Below are 16,542 nucleotides of genomic sequence, written 5' to 3'. Positions count from 1 at the left end.
TCTCCCTGTGGGTTCAAACTACTCCCTCTTGACCAATGAAGGGAAAAGTAACTTCTCCCTAAACGTTTAGCCTATTGTGAACCTTGCAAAATACTGCAATTATTCAAATCTGTAAATAATATACTACAACAAAAAGAACCTATATTTTCTTGGAAACAAAAACATTTTCTTTTGCCAATTTGTAAGCATTTAAACAAAATTTTCTTTGAATTATTTTCAAACATGTGACAAAAACATGATTTCAACCAGTACATTTAAAAATTTTGATCAGCCGATTGGCTTCCAAACCAGTATATTTTATATCGGCATAAATTTTACATTTCAAGGAAACTGAATACAAAACAAGTGCATTCTCAGTACAGAACAGTATTCATAATCAGTGTAGCTGCAAAGTGTCCTATTTCTCCCATATTTGTCCTTTATTTTCGACCTGAATATGGGTTTATGTTTTTCGTGTTACAATAAATTACCTTGCAATTTTCTTTAGAATGGGCACCTGGATCCATTCTTAGAGTAAATGCACTGCATGTTACTTTGTATATAGGGATATAGAGTTCTACAATATGACTGATTTCTTTGAAGCTAGGCCATCATGCCAGTCTTTAGCCACCATACTGAATTGCGCCAAACATGGCAGCTTCTCTAAATGCGCAGTAGACAACAGCCTTTAACATGGTATTTCTGGCCTACTGCAGGTATAATTAATTGTATGTATTACATTCAAAAATATCCTTCAAAATGCCAACATGAAAGTTAGAACAGTAATTTCTTTATTTCTGACAACTACATTATCATGAAAGTTTTAAAACACAGTTGAGTCATTTAAGAGAACATGTATATGAAAAAAGTGAGAGAAAAGGAAGGAGAAAGAAGTCAGTACTTACTTGAAATATTTGACTATTGCAATGAAAAGAAAATAATGAAAGTTATTTATCAACTGGTATGAGTATTTTTTTAACTGATTTCACTTATATATTTATACACATTGTAATATGATATAGGCATTAAAAAAAAAACAATCAATAGATCACTATAACTTGAAAAGTTGAGGGTAAAATTATGTTTCAAAGTTTTCTTCATTTTAAATTTTTCCAAAGTTACAGATCAAATGTTGTGGTACATCAGAACTAAACAAGAGATTCAAGTGAAGCCTGTTATTTGAGTTACCGATGTTTAAGTTAGTCCATGTTCGTAAAATTGACACTTACTGCAGAGCTCAGATGGATATTTTATCATTACATTATGATGTCCTTGATACAACACCAAATATTCTTGTGCACTTTTCATAAAAATAATAAACCCCTGCAAAAATAATTCATTAAGTCAACAAAAGAAATATAAGACTTTGGGAACTCTTTAGTGATTTAAGACCTGCCCTAACTCAGCCAAACCAACTTTCTTCTGCAGAAACCCAATGTTTATCTCAATAAATGTGTCACATTTAACAACTTCACTCACAAATATACTCTTTCTTTGTGTGTTTGAAAGAAGAGTCTATGATCTTCAACCAGTGTAAATTTTATGAATATTTAAGTACTCATTCAGCTATTAGTTTATGGAGAATTAGTGATAGGGTATTATTTCTATAATATCCTGTGTAATCATCCTCTCTTGTAGGTTGATATATCCATACCATTTCATGTAATGATCTTCCCTTGGAGACTGAAATATCCATATCATTTTGTGTAACAATAATACTACTACTAATAATAATAATCATTAGTCAAGGACCGTTCTCCCTTGATGCCCTCTTAAGGAGAGTATAACAATGCACATTATATGAAGGCAGCAATAACTGCTGTGTATTTTAACATGTATAGTATTAAAATACTGAATTATATTATCTATTAGAAACACATACATGCTCATGATGTCTCTTCTTAAATACTGTAATATTTTTAGCAGATTGTACATGTAGAAGCTTGTTTCACAAAAATGTACTAACAAGGAGTAGGAGCTTGTTCCACAGAACTGTACTAACAAGGAGTAGAAGCTTGTTTCACAGAACTGTACTAACAAGGAGTAGAAGCTTGTTCCACAGAACTGTACTAACAAGGAGTAGAAGCTTGTTCCACAGAAATGTACTAACAACGAGTAGAAGCTTGTTCCACAGAAATGTACTAACAAGGAGTAGAAGCTTGTTCCACAGAACTGTACTAACAAGGAGTAGAAGCTTGTTTCACAGAACTGTACTAACAAGGAGTAGAAGCTTGTTCCACAGAACTGTACTAACAAGGAGTAGAAGCTTGTTCCACAGAAATGTACTAACAACGAGTAGAAGCTTGTTCCACAGAAATGTACTAACAACGAGTAGAAGCTTGTTCCACAGAAATATACTAACAACGTGTAGAAGCTTGTTCCACAGAACTGTACTAACAAGGAGTAGAAGCTTGTTCCACAGAAATGTACTAACAATGAGTAGAAGCTTGTTCCACAGAAATGTACTAACAACAAGTAGAAGCTTGTTCCACAGAACTGACTAACAAGGAGTAGAAGCTTGTTCCATAGAAATGTACTAACAAGGAGTAGAAGCTTGTTCCACAGAAATATACTAACAAGGAGTAGAAGCTTGTTCCACAGAAATGTACTAACAACGAGTAGAAGCTTGTTCCACAGAAATGTACTAACAACGAGTAGAAGCTTGTTCCACAGAAATATACTAACAACGTGTAGAAGCTTGTTCCACAGAACTGTACTAACAAGGAGTAGAAGCTTGTTCCACAGAAATGTACTAACAATGAGTAGAAGCTTGTTCCACAGAAATGTACTAACAACAAGTAGAAGCTTGTTCCACAGAACTGACTAAGAAGGAGTAGAAGCTTGTTCCACAGAAATGTACTAACAAGGAGTAGAAGCTTGTTCCACAGAAATATACTAACAACGAGTAGAAGCTTGTTCCACAGAACTGTACTAACAAGGAGTAGAAGCTTGTTCCACAGAAATGTACTAACAAGGAGTAGAAGCTTGTTTCACAGAAATGTACTACCAAGGAGTAGAAGCTTGTTCCACAGAACTGTACTAACAAGGAGTAGAAGCTTGTTCCACAGAACTGTACCAGAGTAATGGAAGCTCTTTTTAAGTTGCTCTTTTCTTGATTTTGGTGCTAGGAGGTTCCCATGTGATATTGATCTCAACTGGTATTGTGTTGAAAAATGCCTGAGTAAGTCCTGAAGATACTCTGGTGCAGTTTAATGTAGACATTTTAAATAAAAGAATTGCCTTGTGAAAATCTGTAATGATCCTCCAATGGGGATTGATATACCCATACTATTTTGTGAAATGATCCTCTGCTGGGAATTGATATACCCATATCATTTTGTGTAATGATCAACCAGTGGAAATTTATATACCCATACCATTTTGTGTAATGATCCAGAAATGGGGATTTATATAACGATATAATTTTGTATAATCATCCTCCATAGGGAATTGATATACCAATACCATTTTGTGTAATGATCCAGATGGGATTTATATACCCATACCATTTTGTATAATGATCCTCCATTGGAAATTGATATACCCTTACCATTCTGTGTAATGATCGTCGTTTGGAAATTGATATATCCATACCATTTTGTGTAATGATCCTCCAAAGGGATTTATATACCCATACCATTTTGTGTAATGATCCTCCATTAGGAATTGATATACCTATACCATTTTTTGTAATAATCCTCCCTTGGAGATTGATATACCCATACCATTTTGTGTAATGATATTCCATTGGGGAATAATGTACCCATACCATTTTGTTAATGATCCTCTATTGGGAATTGATATACCCATACCATTTTGTGCAATGACCCTCCATTGGGGATTAATGTACCCATACCATTTTGCTAATGATCCTCCCTTGAGGATTGATATATCCATACCATTTTGTGTAATAATCCTCCAATGTGGATTGATATCCCGATACCATTTTGTGTAATGATCCTCGCTTGGGGGTTGATTATCCTTACCATTTTGTCTGATATATCCATACCATTTTTTTAATGATCATCCGTGGCAATTAATATATCCACCCAATTTTGTGTAATGATCCTCCCTTGGCGACTGATATTCCCAAACCATTTTCTCTAATGAGCTTCCCTTGGGATAGATAGTCAGCTAAGAGTATTACAAGAAAATGAAGTTAACCTATTTTAATCATTTTAAATTGCTGGACCCTATGCCAAAATATACATTTATTGAAAGTTAAGTAAATTTCATGAGTAATCATCCTTCAATTATTATCAAATTTTTACTGTACAAAATAGTGATGAAAAGCTTTTGTAAAAACAGTGTTTGTATATTATAATTTACAGCCATCCATCACAGTGGTAAAGAATGTCAAATTCTGTAAAGATGGTCATAATAACAAGGTTTTTACTCTAATGAAGTTTCCATTAAAATCCATACACATTTATTCAAAAACCTGAAAAGAATTAAAAAACCAGTCTATATACAGGAACCTCGGGATTTTGAATACATCACGAAAAGCATGTAACATGAGCAAGTGTGATTTACATTATTCATAAGGACATGTTCTGTTGCAGAGTTCCTGTTTTCCAAGATTTTCACCTTTACATTATGTTCTAATGCAACTGAACTTCTGGAGAATAAGATGAGGCCAGATCAATACATTGGCTTTGTCTTTTTCACAAGTAACTTCCAGTTTAATAAATATTAATGGTATCACAGCATGCCAATTCTGGTTACAGGCAATTGGAAAATTGCATCACTGATGCTAACAAGCTTTTTCCACTGCATTATTTTGGAGATAGAGAGCTACATAGGTAATTCATTGCATTTTTCTTCTTGCACCTCGTGAACAAAAAATATGCCCAATATGAGAGAAATTTCAGCCCTTCATGCTATTTTCTACCTTAGTGTCCCTGTTTAGTGAAGCTTTTGTCAAGGAGAGAAAACAGTAATAAAATAGTTAATGAGGACTACAAAAACACAAACTATACTCCTTCAGTTTCAAAGATAAATAATTTATATTTAAATATTCACAATATTTATATTCATATAGACTTGAAAAAGTGGTCTTCATTTAGTGCTTGTTTAAAAACAATTACAGTTGCTATGAGTATGTGCATATACCATTTAAAGCAAAATGCCAGTTTGGCCTGAGATTTCTTCACAAGTATTTGTAAAACTTCTGTTCTAAATATAGATTTGAATACTTTAAAATGCTTGCTACACGGCAAACAGTAACAATTGGATATTGGTCCTCTAATATTACAACTAACAGTACGGGGCTGTTATTGGCATCAGTGACCACTGCTGATATCATGACTAGCACTTAACAGGATAAAAGTTATTTTATTCCTGATTTAAACCAATTGAGAATTGCGGAATTCATGGTTTTTTTGCATGCAGTAAGAGTTTTGAAATTCATGCCAAAATCGTGCGGGTTAGCAGCTGTGAATGGATATCATTATTGAAACTAGGAACTGTTTACTCAGAGGTATTATTGATAATGGAATATTGTATTGCCCTTGTACATGAGTAAGATCATAATCAGCGTGAACCCTCTCTCTCATATTGTGGCATATTTTATTTTGATCACAAGGTGCAAGAAGAAAGATGTGATGGAATACCTATGTCTCTTTTGTCATGGTTACTTGTTTTCTAACATATCTATTCTAATACATATAAATGTAAACAAACTTAAACAACATATATTACTAATGCATGCTGTTTTGGCACAATTACATCTCATGCACATGAATTTAATAGTGAAGATCATGTAAATATTTTTAAATCCTTCTCGATCTTGGTTCCTTTATTTTTGCATACACAATATCTTCCCCAAATAAATTCTTTAAACGTTTTTCTTAATTTGGAAGAATCTTTTTTTTAAATACCAAAATTACAAGACATAAGATAAAATAATTTGAATGACATAATCCGTATACAAGTTGATTTGGAGCATAAGGCAAAGGCCAGACATCCTGATAAAAAAGTACCAAAAATCAAGATAAATATACTGAGCAAAAAAATAAAACATACTCTACAAAAACGTATAATCAGCAAAAAGGAAGCATGTGTGTGTGTGTGTGTTTGTATGTGATTAGGATTTTTAACGTAGCTTTAACGATTTTTCAGCCATATTGCTACAAAGTCTGCAGTGTGGCAGTTTATAGTGATGTCCAGCACTGGGGCACCATGCCGCAGACATGTAGCACGATGTTCCACCCAGTCACATTATCCTGACACCAGGATGACCAGTCCTAACACAGCCTCTTAATGCTGCCAAAAAGGAAATGAGGTTACTCTTATGATAACTGAAACAATTTTTGATACAGTCTTTGTTAGTTAACAAGTCATTACAAATTGAAGCTATGTGAGATTCTCACATGTTTGCACAAATACTTTTGAGGTACATGGAACTGGAACATGTGTGCCATAGCTGAGTGTTTCCTGCATTCTGTATATGCATACGATGCATGGTAACAAATGTATGTACATATTAGTGTTCAATAGCACACAAGCACAACAGGTTATGGGTGAATAATAATGGTAAAATTCTAAAATTTAAAAAATAAAGAATTGCAGCAAAAACTTGAGCCCTTCCAAATAAACATACACATGAAGGATAAGATAAAAGAAACAAACTAAGGTAAAGCTGTTATATTTCCGTCAAATGTATACAAAATGAAGGGGAATAAATTAAGTGATATTCATACTTTTGTTACTTTGCTGTTGGAATGTTTGTGTGTTTTGCTGCAAACTTCATCAAATAAGTTGTGTAAAATAAACATGCTGGCAACATACTATCTTCACATATACAGAAGCTTTGAAGCATTTTTATTAAATAAACTAAAATAGTACAACTTTCCTCAGTATTGGTGTCTGTTTTGTTAAGCGAAAGTGGTTACTGCACTTGTAATATAAATACTGTATATCTTATGCATTTTGTCTTGGAAGTATCTAGCATGCGAAGAAATCTCTGCTAATAGTCAAATTTGTTATACCTGTAGGAAATCCTTGTATTTTATATTCTGTTCCCAACCGCTTTTCTTTTGTGGCATCAACAGCTGCCAATACTGCATCAATCTGAAAAGGCAAGCCAATTTTATTTTTAGAATAAAAAATAATTCTAAATTGTCAAAAGATTTTTTAAAACAGTTTCCAATAATGCAGAGTCTGGATAATCTGAAAAGTACAATCCTTTACAGATGAACCATAAAATAAGTCATAACCATTGTTATATTACTGTATAAATACAGTAGAGGGAGGAGGGGAATCCTATAGCTCTTAGCGTCCCATTTCTGAAATCAAACCCTCCTACAAAAATAGCACCAATGTCAAAAACAATAAATTGAGGTCTCTAATGTACCACTTATCTTGCTGCTTTATCTTCCTCTTGAATATGTGTCAAATTTGTAGGCATCCTTGTACATGACCCGAGACATCCACTGTTCATCATAACCCCCACCCCTGCCAATGTGTGCCATGACAGTCCTGGTATAAAACACCATGGGGTGAAGGTAAAAGTAGTGTTGTCAGGTAACATGTATCTGTAGCTTTCTTTAATGCCATCTCAGCAGAAATTCCAACAGCACCAAGTGCAGCTACTTTGGCAACAGCTGGGGCTGCAGCAGCTATCAATGCCATCATAGCTACAAGAAGTGGAAATATACCAACTGTCTTGGCTGTGTCCTTAATGGCACCCACAGAAAGATCAAGTCCAACACCAGTCTTTGATTTCTTGGCATCACTGAAGTGCCTGAGTTGACGTTCTGTCAGTGATAAATTATTTGGGCCTTGCAATGATGCTGCTTTCAGTAAATGTTTTATCCCAGAATTCTTTTTCACTGCTATTTGCAGCTTTTAAATCTAATCAGGTGTCATAGCAACATTGACATGTTGATATGACATATCATGGGATATTTAATTACTGATCATATCTGCTTCCAAAACACTCAGAGGGCTTTGCAACAGATATCAAGTGATCCAGTTACATGTTTTCCACTGGTGCATCAATGACTCTCATTCATCCACCAACAACCTTCAAGCAGCATTGTCTTGTCTGAGGGTATAACAGCAATTGCTCTGTAATTAGCAATAGCTCCTCTTTCCACATGAGTTTGGAAGTGTATATCAATGAGATTGTCTAAATAAATCCATGTGCTCCAGCGAAAAGTAATAGACTGGATACACCAGCTGTGATATTTGTAGACCAGAATCAACATTCTGATCATGACCCATGAGTGTCATCAAATGATGATATGCACGTGCAACATGATTATTATCAACATACAGTATTATGCCTTCAGCTGGTTCTATATGTCCGTGTATTCTCAGTGGAACTTCAGAAACACCAAGTCTTTCAAACATCATTGTACTGTGTGTTTGTGAGTTTACACTAGCAGTATCTTGGAATGCAATGCATATATGTCCCTGTGCATAGACACCCTGCTATTTGACATAAGAATAAACTATTAATTGTACTTTGAACACTATCTGTGGTCATCGTCAGCCATGACGACGTTGATTTACCACCTGAGTCCACAAAAGAGAGTAACCACTGTTCTTTGGTCAATGACGGTATCATTTTTGGCATCCACAATGAAAGTTTTGTCAGTATTACTTTACCTGCATCACTGACAGGGTATCAGACTGTGTCATCAGTGGTAGCCTTTCATACAAGTACAACTGTATGCTTGGCCTCGAAGATAACTTTACAAACATTTCTGCAAATCCAAAGATATGTGACAATGGAATTACACATGAAAATCTTTTGCATTGATCGGCATGCTGTGAATCCTAAGTTGAAATCTGGATTAGCCACATGTCAGCATTATCTCTGACTCTGATCTTCTTGTCTTTGTTTCTCTGTTAGTATTACTTCTGCAATTTGGCATCTATCGCTGTACTAAAACTGCTAAAATCCTCATCATCACTTCATCTGACTTGTGGAGCACTGCAAATAATGCAAAACATATATTTACGCCAATTTTAAAAAAATCCTTAACACATTAACCCCTAGCGATGACTTAACGGGGCAGGAGGTAGTAGATTACTGCCGAGCTCTGTAGCATCATGGTCATGCACGATACACTAAAATGGGTGGTATTATAGAAAGGTAGACAGATGTAGCTCTACAATGATACCACATATACTGGAATATCTAGTTGCACTACAAAATACAGATTTTAAAAAAAACTCATTTTTTGGACCAGACTTTTTTCTAACCAAAATTCGCCTGTGGTCAGAGTCCGATTTTGTGTCCAGATTTTAGACTTTTTGGTCTCAGATCTAAAGCAAACCGGTATGAACTACAAACAAATAGACGAGCCTTTGCAAAAAGGAGGATAAGATAGGCATATGGAATAAAGAGTGGTCTCGATACAAAAATAATGGCTCCGTTTAGCGAAAAAAAAAAGAAGAAAAAACTCCAACTTTTACCCTTCTGCTCATGCGCGAGTCAAATAGCCAATGAAAAACGATGTTTCTAACACAACTAGGCAGTAAGTTATTCAAAGATCACCGGGGATTTGGTGTTTTCGGATCTATTCAGAAATAGCTTTCAAAATGTGTTTCCTACTCGATTTTCAGGCGAAAATGACAAGAACCTCCTGGGGTTAATGTGTTAACATACTCAGATTTCACATATCTTTTTTGTTAAACCCAAACGCAGCAATATCAAGTATTTGTTCTTTATCCCTTATAGCTGCAAGACCCTCTCAGTGTTGGGGAGACTCTCCATTATCTGCTGTAGTTGAGCAGCACCTATTTCAGCTTGAAGCCCATGTAGAAACTTCTCTGTTTCTTCAGTCTGTGCCGCAATTTTTCCTGTTGCCTCGGCAGTCTCTCGAATGATCTTTTTTGTTTTTTTTATAACATTCTGCGATCTTCCCTATTATCTTGGTGGTCTCCATGATTGGCTTGAATAATTCCGCCTGTCCTTAGCAAATTCCACCCAAGATTCCTGATGCTGTTGTAGCTGCTGCTTGACAGAATGACAGACAGGGAGATAATTCTTAATTGCCTCAAGTTGCTGTCGAGCGAGTTTAGCAGTAAGAAATTCCACAGTTAGCGCAGAATTGCTAATTATTATTGTGTGTGTGTGATTTGGATTTTTAACATAGCTTTAACAATTTTTCAGTCATATCGCTACGATGTCTGCCGTGTGACAGTTTTTATAGTGATGTCTAGCACTAGGGCATCATGTCGCAGACATGTAGCATGATGTCCCACCCAATCACATTATCCTGACACCAGGCCGACCAGTCCTAACACTAAACTTGTAATGCTGAGCACCAAGTGAGGAAGCTGTTAATACCATTTTTGTAAGTCTTTGGTTGAACCCACGACCTCCCGCATCTGAGGTGGATGCTCTAACCACTATGCCACCGGAGCGGTACTCATTACTACTGATACATACTGATTTAATTACAGACCGCGCTCACATTTTCCCCAACTCACACAGCAGTGGAGCAAATCCAAAAATCTGACGGTTCACTAAGGTCATAGGATTTGCCTCCCCCTGACAAATGGTGTTGAGGAGCAGCATTGGGGGAGGGGACAACCAACAGTGGATGTCTCGGGTCATGAATGAGGACAATACCAATTTGACACACACAAGGTCAAGAGGAAAATAAAGTGGCAAGGTAAGTGGCACATTAGAGGCCTCTTGGTGCCATTTTCATAGGAGGGGTTGCAAATCTTCCTTGTAGAATACAAGGTTAAAATTATGACAGAATGCTTGTTCCAGGGCCTAATAAGCCAATCAAATTTAGTTTAACAAACTCAACCATTCATATTGAACCAAAGTACCCAGATGTGTAAATAATCATCACTTGAAAAACCGACATTTCACAACGAGTACTACAAGGCCTTTACTTGCAGCATGACGTGTATATTGACATGCACTTTAAAGGTTAAGAGTTAAATAAAAATCGTATTCTGTATAAAGCACATATTTAAATGATCAACTTTACACTAATTTGCAGGAAATGTTTTGCATCACTGCTCTCCAAGTTCACAAATGTGTACTAATTTTGCTAGATTTTCACACCTTGGTTTTATGCTAAAATGAAAAACAAATATGATATTGATACGAGATATTTAGTGTTATTCTACAATGTGAAAAACAATTATAACTAGATGTTATGACACTAATATGAATTAACATTTTGCTACAAGAGTACTGTGAATGGCACTTTACAAGCATACTCAATGTTTAAATGTCCTATATGTAGAAAACTGACACGTGCCATTTTTTCTTTCAGTCAGAAAAACCCTGACCTTTGCCCTGTTGACTCTGAAATTGATATACTGCTTTACCAAGTTACAACCCATCCCAAAGGTTTGGGCAAGATCTGTGATGTAGAAGAAAAAAAATTATTGTGTAGAAAACATTCTATTTTCTTTCAGTCACTGAAATTTGGACCACAAATTCCAAAGTCCTCTTCCTTGTCCCAAGTGGAAGACATCCTTAAAATTTGGTTTATGTATGTCATGTGTGAAAATGATTTATTATTTCAGTCAGGGTAACTTTAAACTTTTTGACTCCAAAATCAATTGGGTTCTTCCTCAAACCAAGCGCATGCTACCCACTAATACTGGTAACTGTACCGTATTTGCCAGCCTATAAGTCGATGCAGAGTATAAGTCAAATTTACTCATTTTGTCAATTTTCCATCCTTCCTCCATATTTAAGTCAATTCAGAGTATAAGACGAGGCCAGGTCAATAACTTGACCTCATATTTTACTCAAGTAACTTCCAGTTTCATGAATATTAATGGTATCACTGTATGATATTCCATATTACCGGCAATCGTGAAATTACATCATCGATGCTAACATGCTTGTGATTTTACTCCTTTTACAAGGTACTGCTATATTCTGTTATCAACTGACTTTGCTGAATAAACAGTCCATGCTTGTTTTAATTATGATATCCATTGCAACAAGAGCCACATGGCTGTGCATGCTATGTACATGTTAATTAAAGGTCTAAAGCTTGAACCTGATTATTCCAGTTGAAACCAGTCTTGAGTGCAAGATTCAACAGATGAGATAAACTCAGTGAGGCTAACAATAGGGAAATGAGGCTATCCATAGGGAAATCAGAAATGTGAAGCAAATTAAGAGACTTCAAAATAGTTTTATAATACATATTATTTATATGTCAATTACAATTGAAAGCACATTGATGTTGTGATTCATTTTATTATCTGTAGAACTGTTCCACATTCTAATTAAGAAAATAATGATTAAGAGTTCACTTGATCATCTCCAATATCTGAAAATCCCTTGAGGTCTTCGTCAAAATGAAAAATGGTGGCTGCCTCAGGGCTCAGATCATTGGAAATGTTCTCATTATCGTCTGCCTCCATCTCATCATCCTCATCTGGCTTCTCTATCCTGCTGAAAATTTCTGCTTTGGCAACGCCATTTACAATAGCTCATTCAGGAACCCTGTCCCTTGCATCATTAACCCAATATGCAACCTGGGAATATGTAGTGCGCTGCATACATCCTGTCTTTGTGACGCTGTGCTCGCCTGCCATCATCCAATGTTCCCACAACTTCCGAAGCTCAGCTTTGAAACAGTGTACGGAAATGTCTAATGGTTATAATAACTTTGTCACACCACCTGGGATAATGCCTAATGATGCCTTTTTGGTTTCAATCTTCACCTTTGTCTCAGCACTGATATTTGCACACATATAATCCATAATGAGGAGAGACTTCTTAAGTGGGGAAAAGTGTAAAAAAAAGCTCGATAATACCATACTGCCATTGTTTTTAAAAAAATTAATAATTAATTGTTTGTGAGAAAATACAATGATTGATGCATAATCTCTCTTATTGTCATTACAATATCTACTGGTGTTTATTAACAAATGGACAAAGGACTTAACAGAACATACCTTTAAATATTATTGTTATTTAGTTCTCCTTATAAAGTCCGTCACCATAACAAAACACCACATGCATTTTAAAAGAAGTCTGGAAGCCCTTTGATGTTTTCTTATACAATAAAAATTACATGTTAGTACATGCTAAAGTGAAGACCACAGACCCTTGGTCAACTAGTCTTATTGTTTCATTATAGTCATACAAATGTAAAATATAAAAACCATGTCATTTTCTATCGTAAATTTTAAAGTCAATGACTCCGTTAAATCAATCCGTATATACATATACAATCTTTTAAGTGTTTGTTCTGTTTTGACTTGGATATAATTAACATTATATTGCAAATCTATTCAACGATATACCCCTCTATTATCTTTATTGGTGAGTTTGAATAACAAGTAATGCGTATGATTGCTTGTTCTTATAACAAATTCTGCATGGGCAACGGCTTCAATAGCACATTGACAGATTTTCATTTCCCTAAAGACCTTAATTTTCATACTTGCAGACTCATTGATTTGACATATTCTGTCAATTCTTGCCCTCAATCTGGTTTCAACTGAAATAACCAAAGTGCAAAGCATGTTTAATTATCGTGTAAATAACACTGCATAGCCATGTGGTTGTTGTGATGATGCACATCATAATTAAAACAAGAACGAATTGTTGATTTAGCTGTGTTCATTGATAATGGAATATAGTAGGGTTGTAATACATGACGGTTATCACAATCGTCAAGTAACTCAAAATACAGTCTTTTTTTCTCTTTGCAAAAGCTACAAATAAAAACCACCCTGAATAAATATGGTCTTGTACAAGGACAATTTATTTTTCATCTCTCTATCTCTTGCATACACACACACACACACGCGCGCGCCCATGTGCTCATGCGCCTTAACTAAAACGTGATTTGAAGTTCTTTATTTTTTTCACTGCAATTTTATAATGAGATTATTGCCGCTGCAAAAGTACAAGTTGCACTTAATTTCTCGACAATGTGGACTCGCATCATTGCATAAAATTTACCAATAAATAGTACCCGTAACTAATACATGTTCAAACCATATTAATCATTTTGTTAGTCCTACATGTAAGCCCTCGATGCTGATATTTATGCTTTGACTTTTGTGCGCACTAAAACATAATGAAATGTGATACGTCTTACACGTAGGACTATCATTTTGCCAACATTACACAACAGCTACATATGCTCTAAATGCAGACGGGCTTTCACACAGAGATAACTCTCTCTCTCATTCACTAATAACAAATATCTTTTTGAGTACTTTTATTTTTATTGTAATTAGATTTGTGAGTTGAGAGCAGAATGAGATAGAAAATATACGTTTACTTTGTACGTTTGTACCGTTAGGTTGTCGAATAGTGCATGTTCTGTAGAATTTGTTCAGGTAAGATCCCTTTATTTTTCGTACATGGTTAGAACCACAAAATGATAAATTATTTATTTTCCATATAATTTTTCATACACTGAAATTAATATTAATAATTATTTTTTCATTTACGAAAAATTACATGAAATATGGTGGTTTAGTTTAAAACATTTATTTGAGAAACTTTGTCAAATACAATTATAAACATGATCTGGGGGATTCACTAGAAAGCATAATCTACAGTATTTTATAAATAATCATGGAGTGCTTGAGTTAATATGGATTACATCCCTTTGTAGGATCAATTAGATCAATGAGAAAGCTATACCGGTAATCGCTCACGTGTGTCCAACAGTATACTGGAAAAACAAATATCAATGGACCAGTTGCTAAAATGTGATCAGGAAGAATGAGGTATGGTTAAAAAGGATGAATAAAACAAAATTATTTCATTTCTTTTATAGCAACAAACAATCATTTGAATTAGTACAATACACTATAGGGTATCAACCGTAAGTGTGCTATGTGGCCTGGTGATTTTTTTACCGGCAATTGTTTTCTTTTATTTCATGTTTGAGAAGTAAGAAAATACCTGTTACCTGTTTTCGATTATGCTGATTATACAGCAATTTTAATAGCATACCGGGTACCGTAATCCATATACAAGTCGATGCAATTTCAATGACATAATCCATATATAAGTTGATTCAGAGTATAAGACAAAGACCTGACTTTTAAGTCAAAAAGTATTGACTTATAGGCCAGAAAATATGATATATGGTGGAGAACTTGAGTTATTATGTGTAAACAATTTTCCTTTTTTTCAGTCGCAATGATTTTGAATTTGACCATTTCAACCTGGAATCAATTAAAAGAAACAAAAAAAACCACCTCAATTTCTTATTCTAGCTGCAAGTTATCCACAATGTTTCATAACTATGGAACGTGGACAACAAAGGTTATAGTGTGGAAGACAAACTAGTAACATACAGAAGGACATACAGATGACTGGACATCATTACACACTATGCTATGTGTTGTGTTGGGCATATAGAAAATAAACTTACATTTTCTGCTTTAATTGCTGCTGCTGCTGCCTCATATTCTGGTTTCATCTTTTTACAGTGACCACACCCTGCAAGAAATTTTTGAGGAAAGTAGTGAAAATTACTATTTTCTGATATTTTTTTTTACTGTAATATACACTGATCCCATAAAAAAGTTAGATAAATCTGGCTGTGAATTAAATGTTTTTATTTTAAATGGTCTTCATGCAATTATCCAGCTTAATTTTGTGGAATGGAATAACAAGATCATAGAATAATGAATATTACAAATGTAACTGCTAAAGCTCTGCCTTACAATCAAAACCGGTTGATTAATTCTTTTTAAAATCCAATTATCCTCCCACCACCACCATCATTCTTGAATTCACTGTTGAATAAACTGTACTTTTGTGAAGATCAGCCAAAATCTGTTTCTAGTCAAGAACAGTGTTTTGAGATTTGAAATATATCTTTCAACCACCTGTGAATTGTTTACAGTAAAACCTGTCTTTACTGACTCTCACAGAAATCTCTCATTTTTTTTGCAAGTACCCTATTGAAAAGAGGTACAGCAGCAAAAGTTAACATAGGGAACCCATAAACAAAATCCTGTATGAACAGACCTTCTTTGTATAAATGGGTCTGCTAAGGTAGATTTTATTATATTTTGTCAGAGTAAACAGTACAACCTCTCATTAACAGCCACCTGTGGGATGGAAACACTTTAAATGTCATGACCATTGTATGTACATGCTAGTGTGATAAAGTTAAGATGATGCCTCTGATATACACACTGCAGAAACATTCTGCTATAATTTAACTGTTAAAACCTTTCAAATTAATTTTTTTTATAATGAATGCCCTCTATTAGTGTATACCTGAAGAATTTATCAAAATATAATATGAACATACAAGGTGCATAGAACATAACCATCACAGAATTATGGCTGTTAATAAAATCGTCAAAATCATCATCATGTAGGTGAACAACATCTGTTTCATCATCTGCCCATTCTTTTTCCTTCTTTGGTTCCTCTGGAGGCTTAGGGCTGAAAGCAACAAAAAAAAGTTTGGTGGTAAATTGTTCAACTCAAGACTTTATAATTCTGTGAGTGACACAAAGGGAAAAATATGACCAGTGGAAACATCTAACTGTAAGATCCTATTGCAAAATTTCCACGCACTACAAAAATGCAAGTCATGACATCAAACTCCAAGCCTGAAGTCACGGGTAGTA

At 34.8% G+C, this 16,542-nt stretch overlaps 1 protein-coding gene across 1 annotated transcript in view; it reads right to left on the bottom strand.

Annotated features, from left to right (window-relative positions):
• LOC149791888 (protein disulfide-isomerase A5-like) overlaps window positions 1-16,542 on the bottom strand; it is a 110,903-nt gene that overhangs the window by 49,297 nt on the left and 45,064 nt on the right. The window contains exons 11-14 of the mRNA XM_089970394.1: window positions 16,218-16,354; window positions 15,327-15,394; window positions 6,969-7,050; window positions 885-897 (exon numbers count right to left, since the gene is read on the bottom strand). Of these exons, the coding sequence (XP_089826520.1) occupies window positions 885-897; window positions 6,969-7,050; window positions 15,327-15,394; window positions 16,218-16,354 (300 nt within the window). The remainder of the gene's footprint in view (window positions 1-884; window positions 898-6,968; window positions 7,051-15,326; window positions 15,395-16,217; window positions 16,355-16,542) is intronic.

The sequence above is a fragment of the Sinohyriopsis cumingii genome, chromosome 9 (genome assembly GCF_028554795.1).
Source record: "Sinohyriopsis cumingii isolate HCF-2022 chromosome 9, ASM2855479v2, whole genome shotgun sequence".
Lineage (NCBI taxonomy): Eukaryota > Metazoa > Mollusca > Bivalvia > Unionida > Unionidae > Sinohyriopsis > Sinohyriopsis cumingii.
Note: the sequence above shows the minus strand (reverse complement) of the source record. Positions and strands in the feature narration are given on the sequence as shown.